Genomic DNA, 20,416 nt, shown 5'->3' with positions numbered 1-20,416 from the left:
AAAATCTTTTGTACTAACATAAACTTATCTTTTAATCCTGTGAACATTTTGAAGTAACCACATAGCCCTTGTCAGTCAAATCCTTGCTCTTCTTCTGTAGTTACTAAATAGTTTTCAGGCTCTACATATTCATTTATAATTTGGTAGACTGTTCCTAACATGTTAGTCGTTTGCTTGTCATCTTTCCAAGTTCTCCTGTATCAATATTCCACTGAGCACTCCGTTTAGACTTCATATGGAAGTAGAAGTGGATTATTTAGACTTACTAGCAATATCGGTGAAATCAGTTTGGATAAATTATTTATAGTTTTTCTAATACACATTAAAAAGAAATAGAAAATTTTGAAAAAAAAACCTGCTTGTTTATGTTGCACAATATGTTCACAGTGTGTTCTTCCAGGAACAAAAGGTACCTGGCCACACTGGAAAGCACTGATTAGCAGTGGGTTAAATGTCTGGAAAGCCCTGTATCCCAGTTTGAATAACACGGTGGGGGCAGCCCTCCAGTCTGTTTCTACTTTTGCTTCTGCTTTACTCTGTGGTTTTGCAATAGGTATTGACCTGTCTTACCGGGTTCTATGAAAAGTTAATCTGGATTCAGTAATACCGCATCTGAGTAGCCGCCCTAGAGATATGAGGACTGAAGTTCATACACAAACCTGTACGTGAATGCTTACCGTGACTCTATGCCTAATATCCCCAAACTGGAAGCAACCCCATTGTCTTTCAACGGGTTGAAGGGAGAGACAATAGAATGCTACTTGGCAATAAAAAAAAAGAACAAACTTCTGATACATGTAACAGCTTGGGTGAAACTCAAAGGTGTTTGAATGAAAGAAGCAGTCCTCAGAAGGTTACATACTCTATGGTTCCAATTACCTGACATTCTCAAAACTATAGGATGCAAAAGAAGAGCTATGCCTGCAGAGAGAATATGATTTTATAAAGGGATAACAAGAGGGAATATTTTAGGGTAGTGGGATGTTCTGTATTCTCTTTATGGTGGTGGTTAGATAAATCTACATATAATCTATAAAATGAGTGAACTTTACATTAAAACTAAAATACTAATTCTACTGTATGATGATAACAACAGCAACAAAAAATCTGGAGCCTAGCATTTGGCACAGTGAAGCTGCTACTTGGGACACCTGCTTCCCATATCGGAGTGCATAGGTTCAAATCCAAGCTCCACTCCTGATCCCAGCTTCCTGCTAATACATACCTTGGAAAGCAGCAAAGGATGGGGCTCAAGTGGTTGAGTCCCTGCCACCCATATAGGAGAACTGGATGGAGTTCTGGTTCCTAGCTTTGGCCTAGCCCAACCCTGACTTTTACAAACATTGGGGAATGACCAATGTATAGGGGAATCTGTCTCTGTCTGTCTCTGTCTCTCTCCCTCTCTCACCATCTCTCTGCCTTTCAAATAATAGTAATTTATAGTGACGATTAGGCTTGTGAAGACCTGGTGAGCAGAGGAGCTGGTTGGTCAGCTCATGGGTTGTTTGTCGGGTCATTTCCCTGCTGTCTAGTGGGCTCATCAGCAAACCACTCATAGGTAACCTCTAGGAGGCTGAAGGGGAAAACCCAGATCAGTCAGCTGTCTCCCTTGCTAGGTGCTCTAGGCAAAGATTTAGTGGGTGAGAAATCTTGGACCATAGCAGAAAATGAATGTAAAAGATTTGAGGCCTCTGTGGTTACATAAACTTGGCTATGACCAAAATACCCATGGTTTTCACTTAACCACATTACCTTTGTTCAATCAGCTCTATTTTGTCCCCAGAGTAGATTCTTATGGATCCTTCAGAAGCAAACGATCAAAAGTGTGAGGACTTTCAGTTCCCTACTCCCATACCCCCTGAATTCCTGTCAAATGCACTTCCCAGAAGTGGTTGTCCTCTGCCTGCTCTCGCTTGTCCCCCTCCCCTCGTCCCTTACGCCCCCCCCCCTCCATTTCACTACCCACTTGTAATCTCATCTGAGAAGGTCAAGGGTCTGAACACACCACATACCAAGCACTGACAGCTCAGAATTCATCTGGTAGATGGGAACCAGCCCTTTGGCCCCTCTGTGATGGACAAAACATTGATACACGCCCTTGTCCTTGATCTGAACGTTGTGAAGTTGTAGGTTCCAACTGTTCTGGTCAAAGCTTGTGCGGCCAATGTACTTAGGATCCACATTGTCAGGTTTCTCTCTGCCTAAGAAGAGCTCATACAGAACCAACCTCTCGTGGTCCTGCCAAAATACTACCAGCTCACTTAGGCTTCTGCTTTGAGAGTTTGTAAACTGGCATGGCAGGTCTGCAGTCTTGTTGAAATAAGCCTGTATCCTAAGGGAAGCAGCACCTAAGAAAGAAAGATGGGGATTAGAGAACGAGGAACAAGAGGGAAAAAAAACATAAAAAGCAAAATTCCATTTCTCTTTCTACCCACCCCCAGATGCCATCTTGTCAGTTATGGCAGTGAAGAAGTAGAGATGAAGCTCTGGAAGTGTGCCATAGATGCTGGGCACCTGGAGGGTAGGGCTGAAGTTCAAGTTCACGGTTAACTAAATGTGTAGACTTGCGAACACCACAATCGTTACAAGCCTCAGCTTGCTCATGTGTTTAATGAAAGTGTGGATTAACTGTTCAAAGGGTCTTTCTAGTACTATGGTTCTACAAATTGAAATCTTAGGAAAGGGAAAACCAGCAGAATTAGAAACCCATTCAGCCACTGTTGTCTATAACCCGGATCTTGATTCTCCCTGCAGCACTTGTTCCAACTCTCTAACTTGTATACCATCACCCAAAGCTCTCCCTTTACCTCCTTACCCCCTTATTTCTTGGTCTGCTATGGTGAAAAGATTGCTAACAATTACAGCAATACATTCGATGCCATCCTTTTTATTATGCCTCATTGGTTGGTGGTCACAGAGGGTAGTATCTTTGAAATCCAAATACTTCTCCCTAAAAGCCTCCTTTCCCAGCTCCCTCACGGACATGAAACAGTTTGGAAATGACTTGAAGAGGCCACCACGGCCGCTGTTCTTGATGGCCTCTCTAAGCTCTTTCAGGGATCAGAAAGAGAACTGGGCAAACAGAAAGGTTGTCTTGGGACTGTGGTAGTCAGAGGCCACTTAAGACGCATGAATGAAATGCTGGCAGTGAGTCATAGACAGGAAGGTGAGGATGTGCCTGGGAAGACTGGGGAAGCCACAGGCACCACAAACTTGCTTCTCCCAGGATGCATAGCCCTTGGGAACTTTTCCAATCCCTAGAGAACATGCTGGAAGAGTTCAGAGAAAGGCTTTGGTCCCGACAGCTTACTGAGGATTGTGGGGGTGGGGTTTGGGTCACCCACTTCCTTAAATGTGATTGATCACCTATTTTGGGATTTTGGGGGCCTTTTCCGGGTCACAGAACCACATGAGACTTGATCAAAAAAGTAAGTAGTGGTGTGTGAGAAGTGCAGGGTAGGGAGGCAGGAGTGCCTTAGTTAATTTGAAGTTAGATATCGCCTTGGGGAGGAAATTGGAGTAGGTTCTAAACAAAGTTTCATGATTCAGGATTTCAAGCAAAGGGCTGTTGTCTTGAAGGAGGAACCGGTGGGGGGGGGGGGGGCTGGTTGGGGGGGAGGAATGAGAGCGCTTCTTTTGAAGTGTCCTGCAAGGGAGAGAAATGAAATCAATCTGATCAAGGGTTCCTCTTCAAAGAAGGAAGAGGAGAGCAAGGAACAGTGACGTGAACTTCAGAAAACTGAACCCATGAGAGCACACAACCAAGGGGGCTTGGCGGTGGTCTTGAACTCCAGGGGAAGAGGCTTCAGGGAGGGTTGGCCCAAGTTGGACTCACTGCCTATTATAGTGCATTACACTCACCAGAACTTCGTGAGGCACTTGAAACACAAAACCCATCGTTTGTATAGGATGTCTGTCTATATGGGAAGGAGGAGAAAAGCCCTATGTGGGAAGCCAGAACAAAAAAGGGGGTTGCAAGGAAGATTCACTGCATGTGGTAGTTATCTCACAAGGCAAACCTGGGGTTTCGGCTGCACCTTTGCTAAACTTATTGACAACACAACAGTGCCACCTGCTGTAAACACTTGGCGCGCTGCTCTGGGAGAACACTGGTTGGCGCCTAATACACTCTGTGATATAGGGAAAGGCATCTACTGGAGAAAGCAAACCAGTTGAAAATTCTGCCCGGTGGCTGGCACCGTGGCTCACTAGGCTAATCCTCCGCCTGTGGTGCCGGCACCCCGGGTTCTAGTCCCGGTTGGGGCACCAGATTCTGTCCCGATTGCTCCTCTCCCAGTCCAGCTCTCTGCTGTGGCCTGGGAGTGCAGTGGAGGATGGCCCAAGTGTTTGGGCCCTGCACCCGCATGGGAGACCAGGAGAGGCACCTTTCGCTCTCTTTCTCTCTCTCTCTCTTTCTCTCACTGTCTAACTCTGCCTGTAGGGAAAAAAAAAAAAGAAAGAAAGAAAGAAAGAATGAATGAAAGAAAATTCTGTCCAGTAATGGCCAATATTATGTTATTACTCCGCCCTTCATTGTACCTTCTGAAGTTGGAAATGACTTTACCCTTATTTTTTTCTCTCTTCTTGATTTATGTGGTTTTTCCCCCTCCCATTTCCACCTACTGTCTCTACCTACAGACTGGTCTAAATTCCCTGATCTGATTCCCAAAAATTGCAAGGGGTTCCTCTTCCACCCGTCTAACTGCTCCCCTCCTCACCTGCCAACCCAAAGGGTGCTGTGCGGGCCAGCGGCCTGGGCTGAGTGAGGGGCCGGCCGGGAATGCAGAATCTGCCCCAGCCGAGGCCCATGGAACCAGCACTTCCAGTTTGAGAAGCTGCATTTCTCTATCCGCAGCGTGGATCAGAGAAAATGACAGGAAAATGTGTTTCCAACTATCCTTCCCCAATGCCCTCCCCCCACCCCCCACCTCACCCCACCCCCACCCCCGGCGGGGTGGAAATCACTCTGAAGTCCATTCTGAGTGGAACTGAGAGTATTTCACAACTTACACTCCGGAGCTCCTCCCCAACCGCTGGCTTTCATGATATCACTCAGGGCAGGCAGGGGAGATCCAGCTAATTACCCTCTCTGACTATGTGGGGGAAGATTTAGTGCAAGACCTGTTTTCCCCAGGTACCTTCTCTCCTCCTGTCACTTCCCCAGACCTTAGTGCACCTAACAAGCAGTCTCCCTGAGACCTCAGTGATGGGGAAGCATGGAGAATCTCTCCCCTGCCCAGCACGTGGGTGAGAGAGTTGGTCTCAGTCTAGCAGTCACCATTGTACGATGACCTCAGGGGTTAAGCACGCGAGAGTCCTGCGACACACCTGGCCTTGTGAGGCCTCTGATCTCGTGAGGACTTCAGTGTTTCTGGTCCACCACCCCAAATGCATAGCTCATCTATGCAAGGACCATCTACCTCTTCTTCACGTGACCACACTCATCTGTGCTCAGGGATGTCCTGCCACTACCAGGCTTTCTCCAAAGCGTCACTAGGCCTTCTGGCAGCCTCACCCCACTGTAATACACTCCCCTAGGCCCAGCGTCTCCATTCAGTGCTCCCCCCAAGGTCGCTCTTTACTGAACTCTGGCCCAGCCCAAAGGAAGACACTTGCTCCTCAGCCACGGCTGCTTTCATCCCCAGAGATCCTGAGCAGCACTCCTCCCTCGGGAAGTATCCCCTCTCCTGTTACTCTCAGCTGCTAATCAGTGCCCTCTACCCCCTGGCTCACTGAGGATTCTGGCATTCAGTACGAGGTCTTCTTTCTAACCGATTCTTAGCATCAGTTTGGGTGAGTTCATCTCAAGTGAGTCCTTCAGCCGCCTTGCCTCCGAGTTCTTTGATGTCTTCAGCCCCTGGGGTTTTCATCCACGGACCACTTCAGCTGCCTCCCTCCAGTGACATAACCCTCCACTCAGCGCCTGAACACCTCAGTTCCCAGAATTTCAATCTCAGTATGCTCATCCCTGTCCACAACCTCCCATGCCTCCAGGTTTTGCTCTTGCTTACTGCATTGACAGCTGTTCTTCAACTTGATTAAGACCTCAACTTGAGCGACCCTATAGTGTAGTGGTCGCCAAAGAACTCAGTGATGATGGAAATGTTCTGTGTCTTCAGTCAAGGTGGCTATGAGCATCTGATATATGGCTAGGGTGACAAAGAAATGTAATTTTTATCTTATTTTTTAATTAATTGAAATGTAAATGGTCACATAGCGTGGCTATCATATTGGACAACACGGCAACAGCATGTCTTCTTAATCATTCCTTGCCAGGAGCTTCAATCAGTGTGCCCCTGTGCCTCTAGAATTCATCCTGGGGACATTCTACTTCCAATCTATGTATGAGGATACTTCAAAAAGTTCATGGAAAATTAAATAAAAAGATAAGCTTATTTGGGTGCAAAGATTTTTAAATTCATGCAGTTTTTCCATACTATACACTGTCGATGACATTTTTGAAATATCAATTTTTTTTCCGCCAAAATAAACTTCTCTTTCAATTTCATGAACTTTTGATGCACCCTCACATCTTTTCCTAGAACTGAGCGGCTGAGCACTCCCTAGGAAAGCGTTCAACTGTGCAGACGGACTGATGACATTCCGACTGTGTAGTGTCCTCTCACTTCCCCTGGCCTTTCTGCTACCCGCGCTGCTCACACCTTCCCCCGACCCTGCTCTCTCCTCGCAGCAGTCACTGCACACCCACCCCCATCATCACTTTAACTTTCTCTTTCCTTTACAGTCAAACTCCCTGAAAGAGTCAGCAACTGATGCTGCCCTCCCTCCCACTGCCCACCCCCACTTCTCCACCAAAACTGTCCCTCCAGAGGGCTGTCAGGGACGTCCCACCGCTGCAGAACCCAGCACTCCAGTCAGACCTCAGCTCCCTGGACCGCTCAGCCACATCTAACGCTGTTGGCATCTCTCCACCCTGAAACGTTCTTCTGTTCTTTCCCTGTGTCCGACTTCCTGGCCAGTCTCCTCTGATCACTCCCTTACATGCTGATAACCCCAAATGCCTGTCCTTGGTCTTCTTACTCCCCACACCCTCTCCTGTTTTGTTCTTTGGCCCATGGATTCAACTGCTGACTAGAAGCGATTAAGTCACAGCGGCTTCTACTGCCCCCATACTTTCGCTCGGGCTCCGGATCCCCCTATCCGCCCGCCTGCTGGAGGCCTGCATCTGCACAGTGGCAGGTGCCGTCTTCCTCCCCTCCAGTCTCCTCTGCTATCTCAGTGGATGCTTCCTCACCCACTGCCGTCTGCAGTCCTCTGAGTCATCGGTGGGGGAATACCCAGGGGTGGCAGCCGAGGGCTGGAACTACTACAGCCACAGCTGAGCATGTTAAGAGAAGGGCGGGGACTCCATTTGAAGCAAAAAGAAGGGCCAATCAGACAAAAAGAATTTTGTATGGATCCAGAGACCATGGGCACTTTTATCTTTTAGGCTACCAGAGAGAGTCTCTATTAAAGGGGAGGGATGGTTCTAGAAGTTCTCATAGCTATTGCTATTTCTGTTAGGACTAACTTTGGTTTGATTCATGTTCACATGCATTCTATTTATATAGACAAATACATTATATAAGGAGTCTTCAAAAAGTTCGTGGAAATAAGTATTGTGAAAAAATTTCTTGAATGAATTTCAAGATTTCTTTTGCAGGGGTCACTGTTGTGGCACAGCAGGTTAAGCCACCAACTACAATGTCAGCATCCATATCAGAGTGCTGGTTTCGGTGCTGGCTATTCTGCTTCCAATCTGGTTGCTTGCTAACGTGCCTGGGATGGCCCAAGTACTCCCCACCCATGTGGGAGACCTGGATGGAGTTCCTGGCTGATGCAGCTATTTGGAGAGTGAACCTGTGGATGGAAGATCGTTCTCTGCCACTTCCCCTCTCTCTGTCACTCTGCCTCTCAAATAAATAAATGAATATTTAAAAACAGGAAAAACTTTTTTGCACCAAAATAAACTTATCTTTTAATTGCGCGTTACCATGAAGACTTTGAAGTGCCCAAATGTATATAATCACATATATTTACATAGTATAGATCATAATTGCTGTGCATATTTAGTGAAATGTAGAACGTAACTGTTGCATGAAAAATGATGTGCTGAACTATGCGGCATAATGTCATATGCAGAACACGTGATTAAGTGCTTGGAAATCCAGCCCCATGAAGCAAACACCCTAGACCGTCCCACGCTACCCCTTGCTGTCATTGTTACCCATCATGCTCTGGGTGCCCCCTTCCTCACTGAAGGTCTGAGCCCTGGCTTGCCATTCCACATCCTCAAGCACACAGGACCGCGGCCTCTCTTGGTCATCTTCTCTCCCCCAGCTATCTCCTTTCTGGATCAAAGCCCAGACGCTGCTGTTACCATGACAACCCCCAAACAGTCTCAGTTTGAAGCGTCCTCACCTTGAGACGACCACCTCCGCTCTTTTCCTTTCATTCCTGCTACTATCACCACCCCAGGAATTTTCCGCCCTCTCCTCGTTCATTGTGAATTGGAACGCTTCTCAGTGTGTCTACAGATACGATCCTAGGCCAGGACATCACTTCTTGATTGGATCCTGCAGTTGCCTCCTAACTGATGTATCATCCTCCATCCTTGCCCCCCCTCCCCAAGTCTAAACCCTCAAGCCAAAAGGCTCCTTCCCAAGTTTATCTCCGGTCCTGTATTTCTCCTATGCCAAAGGCCTCGATGACTCCCACTGCCCTGAGAACAATAGGCCCTCTGTCCAGGAGAGGGCCGTTCCATCCACGCCACATAGGCTCCTCACACAAAGCATCCTCCCAGGGAGACGTTTCTGGCCGTCCTACCGAAGGCAGCATCGTCCGCTGCCTCGCTTTTCACCATCCACCTGTTACAGTGCCCTGACGTGATACGGGCTGTTTGAGTGCTATCCTCCCGTCTTGGGGAGCTTAGCTCCTGGGTAAAAACCTGCGTGGGACTTTTTTCAGGCCTGGCGATTGGCAATTACAAAGGCCTCATGGGGGAAGCTGCCTCCCCCGCGCAGGCCTGGTGCGCAGCCGCTGTGGGCAGTCTCTGGAGGGGGCTGCAGTCACGGTGTCACCCCAGCCAGTCATGCTGTTTCACACATTTGCATTCCTAGCCCAGGCACTTTCACTCCTAGCGCTCTTCCTCCTGGGCTTAGGGCTGAGGTCTTCTTTGGGTGCCTGTCTGTGGGGAGCAGGGGCAACCCGGAAGAGGCTTTCCTCACTCAGACTCAGTACCTAGGCCTTTCCCACTGCCGCCCCTCCCGCTCCCTCATCTTCCTCTCCTAGTCTTCCCCTACTCTGGGTCCCCTTCCTCTCGGGTCCTTTTGTTCTTGGCTTCCTCTGTCAGCGGAGGGCCGGGCCACGTGTCTGCGCGGATTCCCCCGGCCCCTGACGGGTGTGCCTTTCCGCCGAGGCACGGGAACCGGGGAAGGTGGCCCTTCCTCCCGCGTTAGCCTCCTGTTTACGCCACGCAATAAGAAATGAAAAGCTTCACTCTCACTCTCGTCTTGTGGCCGTTATCAGCTACGTGACACCTCACCCTTCGGCTGCATGTTCCCGGCTCAGCCAAGCACCTGGCGTCTCCCATTACAATCGGCGCGGTGACAACAGGGTTTTAGCTTTTTTCTCCACTGTGCCATGTTGGGTACCTTCAACTGTCCCTCATAAATAGGAAGCCACTCCGTAAATACTTATTGAAGAAATGAATGACAGAATCTCGATGATAATCAAGGAGATTTAATTTAAATCCCAAAGGGAGGCCATCTTTTGGACGGTCTGATTAGCAGATATAAACAAAATACTGGAGTTACCTGGTGCCCGTGAGAGGACGGGGAAATGGGTCTCTTACGCATTGCTGATGAAATTCTAAATTGGTACAATATTTTTGGAGGACAATTGGTAAGATGTAATAACATTCATATAGGTTTAAAGCTTGACTTAGAAATTCCGTTTCTAGGAATTCATTCTATAGAAAGATACATGGACACCAAATTGCATGTGCATGTTGTCCCATCGTTCACGGGAACACCACACTAGAAATAAGTTAAACGGCTTTATGAATCATGATACATTCGAACAAGTCAGCAATGTGGACTTTGGACATCATGCATTCAGTCTCAACTCCACCACTGACTATCTGTTTGCCACTGTGGGCAAATTACTTAATTCCTCTGTATCTCAATTTCCTTTTGCAAACAATAGGTACAATAATGGTATCTGCAGCACATTGGTGTTGCAAGGATTAAATGTGGTAATAGTAAAGCTTTTATTTGAGTTAATACTGGCCCAATGTAAACATTCATCAAGAGTTACACATTTTTAGAGTTGATCTCATGGAAGTTGAGAGTAGACTACTGCTCACCAAGGTTGGAGAGAGTAGGGGAAGGAGGGATGGAGAACATTTGGTCAATGAGTACTAAGAGTTAGACACAAGAAAAAAAGTCCTTTTCTCCCCTCCCGCCTCCCTTTTTATTGAAAGGCAAAGATACAGAGACAGAGACAGGTCTTCCATCCTCTACTTCACTCCCCAAATGCCTGCAACATCCAGGGCTGGTCCAGGCTGAAGCCAGGAGCCTAAAATGCAATACAGGCTTCCCATGTGCGTGGCAGGAACCCAAGGACTCGAATCATCACCTGCTGCCTCCCACAGTATATCAGTAGGACCTGGAATTGGGAGGACAGGAACCAGACCCAAACCAGGGACTCCGACATGGGCTACAGGTGTTCCGAATGGTGCTTTAACTGCTGAGGCCGACGCCTACCCAAGGACAAGTAAGTTCTACTGTTCTACCGCATAGCAGGTGGACTATAGACAATGCTAATATACCGTATATTTCAAAAAAGCTGGAATAAAGGGCACTGGATGTTTTTTACTACAATATTTGAGGAGACATATGTGCTTATGCCGATTTGAACTTTATACAGTGTGTACATGTATTGAAACATCACAAATGTGTACACATTTTTAATGTGTCAATTAAAAATTTTCTGAGGGATTATTTCTAGCTTTTAATTCATTTTTTTCTCATCTTTAATACTGATAGGTCACAATGTCTAGAGACATAAAATCAATAATTTATGAATTAATTTACTCTGAAAAGGAGGTTTAAAAATAAGTATCCTTAGGATCCTCAAAAAGAAGTAATAGTACAAAGTACAAAAGATTATGAAACATAAAAATAGAGGAAATGCAACAAAACAGTAAGTTTGTGAATGTGTTGGCCAATTTAGAAATTAAAAATATAGATTAAGGTGAAAAAAAGCAAATAGGTAGAATAAAGTCTAGGGTAGACACAGTTACAGAAAGAATGATGAATTGTAAGAAGCTGAGAAGCTCTCATATTTTTTAGAAGAGAATGGAAGAAATGGTAGATAAAATCAATATTTGAAGAAAGAGAAGTTGCAAGTCTCCAAAACTGAAGATATGTATCCTCAGATCAAAAGTGCATTTTAAATACGTAGCAAGATAAACTGCTCAACATAAAATATCATTTTTCCATACTTATAAAGAAGAATCAAATTGATTATTTTAATCTTTTAAATTTTTATTTATTTATTAACTTGAGAGGCAGAGGGAGCCAGAGTCAGAGCCAGAGATGGAGACAGAGACAGAGATAGAGACAGATTCCCAAACGCCCGCAGGCTGGGGCTAGGCTGGGGCTGGGCTAGGGCTGAAGCTGGGAGCCAGAAACTCAATCTAAAGTTTCCCATGTGGGTGTCAGGAATCCACATACTTGAGCCAACACTGCTATCTTCCAGGATCCACATCAGCATTGAAATTGGGTTCAGGAACTGCAGTCAGGGCTCAAACCCAGGTACTCCAGTATGGGACACAGGCATCCTAACCTTTGTCTTGACTGCTGGGCCAAATGTCCACCCTGACTCTTCATTCTTTAAAGAATGAAGAAAAAGTCTTTACAAAACAAAGACCATTAAGCTGGAAGCCCCTCAGTAATCATAAGACAAAGACAAAGGGCCAATATATCCAAATGAATGACGTACAATAAGAAGAAGGAAACAAATTACAGTATTTTAACTCAAAGGATTATTACAGTTTCAAAGTATAAAAATGAAACTTTTAAGTTTAGAAACTTAAGGAAGTATGTAGGAACCATACTGAATAAACATATTCAGAGATTTGCATATATATTGTGACCACAATTGTATATAACCATTTTTACTCTTCTACTTGTTCCTTTATGATAAAGATCAGAAAAGTGACTTTTAAATAGTTGGAAGAGTTGAATATTTTTAATAAAGACATCTATCTGTCTGGAGAGAAGGAAAGAAAGAGTAAAATTGAAAACCATAAATAAGTGTTTTTAGAAGGTATATTTTGAGGTCCTAGAACCTGGCTTTATAGCCTGGAAATGTGGAACAGATCTAGAGGTGAAATCTTGGCTATAAAGGAAGGGCTACAAGTCTGGGTTTTTTTGAATTGTTATTTATTTTATTGTTTTAAAGGCAGAGCTACAGAGCGAGAACAAGAGTCCTCCATCTGCTGGTTCATTCCCCAAATGCCTGCAACTACTGGGGCTGGACCAAGCCGCATCCAGGAGCCAGAAATAAAAATCTAGGTCTCCCATGTGGGTGGCAGGTGCCTAAGTCCTTGCGCCCATCAGCTAAGGCCTCCCAGGATGCGCACTAGCAGGAAGCTGGATCAGAAGGTTGAGAAGGCAGTAGAAGACGGCCCACCGGCTTGGGCCCCTGCTCCTCATGTGGGAGACCCAGATGAAGCTCCTGGCTCCTGGCTTCAGCCTAGTACGGTTGTGGTGTGCCTTTGGAGAGTGAATGAGTAGATGGAAGATGGAGCTCTCCCACTCCCTCCACCCCAACTCTGCCTTTCAACCAGATAAATCTTTAAAAAATAAAAAGTGGACTTTTCCACAGGATATAGCATGAAAGTTTGAGCCAATTTTACATAAATTTTAAAATGAAGAAAGACTTCAGGCTACCACTCTGGATACAGAAATTGAACCAAATGAGTTATTCAAGAGGAAATGAGAAGCCCTGGGGCCCAGAAACCCTCAGAGAGAAAGAGAACAATGGTCAAAAGTCGGACTGGAAAGATAATTCCTCCTGATGTGGGACCTACTTCTTCTCTTCAAACCACTCTGGCTGGAGCCTAAAAGTGCTACAGAGCTGACAATGGCACTTAGACGTCCCCCAGCTTGGCAAATGCCAAGTTCAAATCACAACCTCTGTCTACAAAGCCAGAGCGCCTCCTCTAGCCCCTTTTCAGTCCTAAATGCTCATCCAGTTTTAGCTTGAAGAGCCTGGGTGTCCACTGTGGTGCCTCATTTCCCTGACAAAGGGAGACTCAATGGATAATGTGGTGGCGGGGGTGTTGGGGACACAATTATTTCACCCGCCTGTTTTACTTCTGTTGCCAGATGAATTATTCAGCCCTGTAGTTTGGCTGTGGATTATCTGGGCCAACTGCATGTCCTTTCTCTCTTTGGACGCCTGCCCCTGTGGCCAGGTTACTCACTGTTCACCAGCCCAATAAGCAGATATGTGTCCTGAATAGAAAGATACAATTCCATCAGATTTTTTCCATTCTTTATTAAAGAATGGGATCTCTTTTTGCTGTTGTTTTTGGTAGTGCGTGAGGTATTGGCAATGTCATCTTCTCTTTGGGTGTCACTATTTTCCTATCCCCTTTAAATTTGCACTGCCAGAAATATAATCACTTATTCTCTGGCTACTACAAAGCTTAAACAGTTGCCTTTTGCAAGAGTTGTTTTTAAGGTTTCAGTGCAGGTCATTCTTTTCAAGGCTAAGAAGTAGTTTCAAAGGCAAGGACAGGGCAAAGTGACACCCAGACTTGGTTTTGATAGGGTTTCTTGGCTTTACTTTCTCACTTCCAGCATGTAGAACAGTCAGAAGGTTTTGTGGGGTGGGGAGTGGGAAGTGGTGTCTCTGGCCAACCTTTTTGAAAATTTTATTTCCAGAGCAGTTTTCTTCCTTCTCTTTCATGTCGTAAGAGCTGGACTGGTCACTGAGGTGAGAAGGCCAGGGGCCCAAGCCTTAGGGATAGCCGAGGTGACAGTCACAAGAAAGGTGGAAGACATGCTCACAGGAGAGGCAGAAGCAACATTTTCCACGAAAGCTGTCCTTAAGGAATAAATCTTAACACAATGGATGGTTCACCAGCAAGAGCACAGAGAATTCACATAATGCCACGATCCAATGGAGAGACGCTGAATCTACACTGGCAGGTGTGAACCCAAGTTCTCAACTTAGTAGCTAAGTTGATCTTGGGTAAATTATGTATCCTCCCTAGGCTTTAGTGTCCACACCTTAAAGTAGGGACTAATAACAAGACACAAGAAAGAAAATCATTGTTATGCTTAAATGAATCGCTATTTATAAAATGCTTGAGACAGTACTGGACACAAAGCAAGTGAGATTGTGTATACATATGTGTGTCAAATAAGTAAATCAAGAAGTGGGATGAGGAAAGGATCTTATGCCCTTTCTCGCCTCACTCTCTCTTATTCTTACACACACATACACACACACACACACCTTCCACCTCCTCAGGAGCCTCGGTAGCAGGTCACTGGCTCTGGGAGTTGGAAGCTACTGTTATTAGTTAAACTAGTGAATGATTACTTAGTATATCTACAGACTTCATACCCATGAGTTCAGCAAGATCGATGGTGCTAAGCAAAAAACAAATCACAAAAGATCTATTCCCGCCAGCATAGATGTAAGGGAGTATCTCTGCCTAGTACCCCGATTTCTCATTCCCCATAGCAGGCAAGGCAATCATGGCCAAGGGCGTGGTGTATGGCAATCTGAAGGAGGTGACCTCATGGCTGGGCCTGTTTGTCAGGTGTTGTAGCCAAACTGCGGGTTCAGGTCATTTCCTTGCCTGTCTCAAACCATAACTGGAATGGCTTCCCTCTTGGGGCCACTGAAAATGAGCAACAGGAAGGAGTGGACCAGGACAAACTGAAAGACATGAGATACATGGCGAGGACCTGAGCCAAGCCCAGTTTACAGAGAGAGGAACTGAAACAGAGAGGAGCAAGAAACAGGGAATGTCTTGAGTTTTCAGAGGACTGATGCTTCTAAATGTTTTGTTGGGGGCATCAATAAGGAAAGATTGAAGGGGCAGATGTTTTAGCCTAGTGGTTAAGTTGCTGGTTAAGGGGCCAGCCTTGTGGTGCAGTGGGTTGGGCTGCCTGAGACCCCAGGGTCCCATATCAGAATGCCAATTCTGGCTCATTTGCTTCTAATCCAGATCCCTGCTAATGTGCCTGGGAAAGCAAAAGAAGATTGTTCAAGTACTTGGGAATCTGCCTCCCACATAGGAGACCCAGATGGAGTTCCTGGCTCCTGGCTTTGACCTGGCCCAGCCTTGGCTGTTGTGGCCATCTAGGGAGTGAGTCAGTGGATGGAAGACCTCTCTCTCTCTCTCCCTATCTACTGACATTCTACCTTTCAAATAAATAAATAAATCTTAAAAAGATAAAGGTGCTGGTTAAGAAACCTGCATTCTCCCACCTGAGTGCCCAGGTCCCCACCTGTGGTTCCTGAATACAGCTTCTTGCTAATGCAGAACCTGAGAGGCAGCAATAATGGCTCAGGCAACTGGTTCCTGCCACCTATGAGGGTGACCTTGATTAAATTCTCAGCTCTAGTCCAGACCCACCTGTTGCAGGCATCTGGGGAGTGAACCATCAAATAGGTTCTCTCTCTCTTTCTCTCTCTCTCTCTCTCGAATGAATGAATGTATAAATGATTTCAGAACCCAAATACAAAATGCATATGGCCACTATGACAGCATCTGACAGGAAGAGAGTGTGATGGCAGGACAAGCTACAGTGGTCTTAACTTACTGTGGTTAATATAGCTTACCCCAGTTACCCAAGTATAAGATGTGACCACACTGCTGGGGACCCTCCTGAGGCCTTGGGGATGGAGAAAAGGTGAGTGGGGAAGCCTAAAGTTTCCGCTTCATTAATTACATACTAAATTGCTTGAGGCAATTAGCTTAAGGCACACAGCTGCCAGAAATCAGTACATGGTGACAACAGTGGTCCATGGGCGCTGGGTGATGCGCAAGGGAGACAGGAAAAGGAAGGCCCAACATGTGGAAATCGGTGTGCTGTAACGTAAAGAGACTTTGAGAAGCCCATTAGCTGTTTTCCAGGAACCTGATGATGACAGATGTGGAACAGAGGAGACCAGAGAGAGTGCATGTGGAGCACAAGGATCACTTCACAGTCCCCCGGCGCAGCAGCCTCCCCCGCTCCCCAGGCAGGCCAGCCTGCCCTCCGCTCTGTGCATGCAATCTGCTGGGGGAGAGCGGGCAGCAGAGGACAAGAGCAGCGTCATGGGCTGCATGCCAGCTGGGCCTGCCTCTCAGGCCTGACGCTTCCCTCTTCTGCAGGAGCTCTTTGGCTATGGTAGTGTGCAGTGCAAAGTCAAAGGTGAGCGAAACCTGCCAGGTCTCAGGCCTGGGCTGGTGGTGGGTAGACCCATCAGGAGACAGTAAAAGGATCTAGGATTTGATAAAGTGCAAAGATTCTTACCAGAGAGCAGGAGGGCCATCACAAAGACCGTGACACTCAGTCCCATTGTGCTAGAGTTACAAAGAAAAGATAAAGCTTGATTAGAAAATGAAACTGAAAACCAACGTCCACCAAAATGTGACCTAGAAATGCAGTTCAGGAGTCACTCGGGTGCCTGGGTGTGGCAGAGACAAAGCTATGTGCTCACTGAAACCATCTGCTTCTCCTCTCGGTGCCACAAAGAGGCCATATTTCCCAGCCTCCCCTACGGTTCAGCAGCCACGTGACCAGGTTCTGATCAATGGATTGAGGGCGGGAAAGATGTGTGTTGCTTCCAGACATGGACGCTGAAGCCCCCTCTCTCTCTGCTTTCCCTTCTGCTTCTTCAGATGCAGGGGGTGCAGCGGGGAAGTCCAAGGGCTCACAAGATGAAAAGGGCTCGCAACGGAGGCGAGCTGATTTGCTGAGTAAGTGAGTGAAACAGCACCCCACCCCTCACCACCAAGTCACTGATTCACAGTGGACAGTGACATTAGCCAAAAAGCAACTTTGGAGATTGTTTATTGCAGTAGCATGAGTAATTTTGATCGATACTCTAGTGTCGTGGGACACATGGACAGTATTTATGTTTAAAAATCAACCTTTCTTTGGTTTCCCTGTTGGCATTACATTTTCCTGTGCATAAAAACCTGGGAGATCATGTGGAGCAGCCTCCTGGGCCTCATCCATAGACTGACTGAGTAGGTTGGGGTGAAGTGCATTGACTTTTATGGCCAGCAAACTCACAGGGGAGGACAACGCTGTTGGTCCACTTGGAAAACCACTGCACTTAATCCACACAAGGGAGTCACAGAAGATGACATGCATGGCTTTGTAACCTCTGTCCTCAACTTCCTCATCTCCCTTTTTTCTCTTCCTTTACCCTCCTTCTTAACCCAATTTAGACCAAAAATGCTATAGGCTGACTTACAGGGAAGCACAACATAAGGAAAGACAACCAACCTAGAAACAGATGGGAAAAAAAGAAAGAAAGAAAACCAAACACAGGAATATAAAATAGAACCAAGCACAAGGTTACTGCTAATGCTTCCCTTGCCTTGGACAGGGCACGAGTTTGGCTTCTAGTATTTTAACAGCCAGTGTGAAAAAGAAAAGCCTAACCAATGGATTAATCCCCAAACCTATCTACTAATTCCCAGGTCCATTGATAGAAACAAACCAAGGCTCAGGAGAAGATGCACAACTGTTCTTTATCCAATAGCGGAAATCCCTTTCCTGGGACAGGTCAGGGGTGGAGGGGACCTGGGGTTGTCTAGAGGCCATTCTTTTCCTTCCTCTCTGCTCCCACAACACGGGGCATTGGACTAAAAGTGTTTCTTCCCTTCCAGACCATAACCCTTCTATTTGAAAGTATATTTTTAAAATAGATCCTACTGGCACACAAAATTTAACAGGTAAAAGCGGTAAATTGTAGAACGCAAGTCTCTCCCCCAAACCTAGTTTTCTCCATAAACATAACGAGTGGTCCTTGCTACCTGTTAACCAATTTCTTGCTTCTGTTTGCCGTTATTTTATGCAAAAAAAATGAAAACACCAATCCATAATCGTTTTTCGCTGTATCCCTAAACACCAATGGGAGCATGCTGTGCAACGAGGAGAATATTCTGTGTTAAGGCATGAGTATCCCCAAGTTGGCCATTGCAAATTATTCATTCCATTCCATTGGATAGCCACTGCTCATTTTTCCAGTCCCTTTTAAAGGATATGTAGGTTGATTCCATGAAATGCAGTAATTGCAATTTCAGTTTTCACCAATATTGAAAAATTGTCCTTCCATGAGATTATGTGTTTATGCTTCTATCAGCAAGAGAGTGCTTATTTTTCTCCTTTTCCAACATAGTAAGTTTATAAATAGGAAAGGCTAAAATGTGTTTTATTGTAATTAAAATTATTTTTAGTTGTTCTCTCTTCCTTTTTAAGAAAGCAGTCTTATTAAATACATCTACATCCTTTTTGCAACCATCACCACCATCTGTCTGCACAACTCCTTAACTTGGACAACGAAAACTTTATGCTCGTTAAACAACAACTCCCTGTTCTCCTCGTCTCCCAGGTCCTGGGACCCACTGTTCTACCTTATATCTCCATGAAGTTGACTATCTGTCTTTGTTCCCTCAGCATAATGTCTTTACGGTTCATCCATGCTGTAGCATGTGTCAGGACGTCACTTATTTGAAGAGAACAGTCTTCCACATTTTGTTGATCCATTCATCTATTGATCGCTACCTGAGCTGCAACCACACTTGAGCTGTTGGTGAATAACACGGCAATGAAAATGCGTTCACAGATACCCCTGTGAGACCCTGCTTTCACTTCCTTTGGGCATATACCCAGAAGTGAAATTTCTGGATCATATGGAAATTCTATTTTTAGGTTTTTGAAGAAGTGTTAGCTGTTTTCTCTACACTGACACCACTTTACATTCTCATCAACACTGCACAACACTTGTAACTTCTCCACATTCTTGCCAAAACTTGGATTTTCTGTCTTGGTTGTTAAACAATAGTCATCCTAATGGATGTGAGAGGGTTCTCACTGTCACTTACAAATGAATTTCTCTCACTATGAATATGAGCGTCTTTTCAAATGTATAAGAGGTGGTCTTTCCTGCTGCTCGTACTATCTCTGCATTTCTTCCATCTATTTTTATTTTGAGTCTTTGGCCTTTTCTAAACGATTTTTTTATAGTATAGCAAAGTAGCACTTTGTGACTAGTTGAAAATGTATTCAGTTGCTGAAGTGCCCAGTAGGTGTTCAGTCTATGAACTATATGACTGGCTCCTATTTGTTCTTTCCCTCCCTTCCCGTGGCTGTAATAGGTTGCAGAGTTTAGGTATTATCTGTGGGGCCAAAGCTGACATCATTGAAGGACAGAGCCCGAGAACAGAGTTCCCCATGTGAATCCTGCACATTTCCTCACGCTAAATCCCCAACATCTTACTCACCCTAGATGCCACGGACAGTGAGCCCTTGGGTCTGAACTCCCATCTGATCTAGACACCTCTCATTATTTGCAAACCAAAACTCAGTGTGCTTGGCCAAACCAAAAACAGCATTTTTCTTTTCCCTTAGGGTGACATATTCAACAGGAACACAAAATCAAATTGCATTTTGCTATAAATTTTGCAGACCACCTTTAATTCAAGCAAGTACTTGAAATCGGTATGACCAAGGGAAATCCTGGACAAATGGTCCCTGTAATTCACACAGTGGGGAGGAGCACTGGCCCTGACCAGGAAGTCACTGCCATTTTTGACTTCTCTATTTGGAAACTTTCTTCCCCTAGGTTAGAAACTTCGTCTCCTTTGCTTGCTGTCCTTGCTGCTGATTTTGTCCTCTGCAACTCTCCCAAGAAAGCCTCACAGCGTTCTGCCAAAGCCCTTCCAAGACTTACAAACAGTCACATTCCACCTCGCAATCCCAGGCTGGCCCAGGAGCGACAGTCCTTCCAGTGAACCTCGGGGACGTGAAGGTGCAAACAGCACGCCAGCCTGGGACACCCTGTGGACACTGAATTTGCCAGTGATCCTATTGAAATGTGCTAACATCCTCTCAACAAACACCATCCTCTTTCATAAAGGCTAAATGCAGCAGGGTAAGGATTTCTGTCAACTCCAGCCATGGCACATGTGTGCGTGAGGATGGGGGACTGGATCAGGTCCCAGTTCCTCCAGTGGTGCTGGCTCTGAAGAAGTGCAGAAATCCCGCTGCTCCCCGAGGACTGAATTCGCATCCTCACCCACGAGTCCTGCTTGGCTCTGGAGGGTCTGTGGAGCGCAACCTCTGGCTTTTGAAGGGAGAGTGCGAGAAGGGGAATGGGAGAGGAA

General features: G+C 45.9%; 1 protein-coding gene across 2 annotated transcripts in view; it reads right to left on the bottom strand.

Annotated features, from left to right (window-relative positions):
• Window positions 1–20,416, bottom strand: part of CD86 (CD86 molecule) — a 71,681-nt gene that overhangs the window by 14,820 nt on the left and 36,445 nt on the right. For both annotated transcript variants that reach the window (XM_062177049.1, XM_062177057.1), the window contains exons 2-3: window positions 16,551–16,600; window positions 2,013–2,348 (exon numbers count right to left, since the gene is read on the bottom strand). In XM_062177049.1, coding sequence (XP_062033033.1) covers window positions 2,013–2,348; window positions 16,551–16,600 — 386 coding nt within the window. The remainder of the gene's footprint in view (window positions 1–2,012; window positions 2,349–16,550; window positions 16,601–20,416) is intronic.

This window comes from Lepus europaeus, chromosome 2 (genome assembly GCF_033115175.1).
Source record: "Lepus europaeus isolate LE1 chromosome 2, mLepTim1.pri, whole genome shotgun sequence".
NCBI classification, from domain to species: domain Eukaryota; kingdom Metazoa; phylum Chordata; class Mammalia; order Lagomorpha; family Leporidae; genus Lepus; species Lepus europaeus.
Note: the sequence above shows the minus strand (reverse complement) of the source record. Positions and strands in the feature narration are given on the sequence as shown.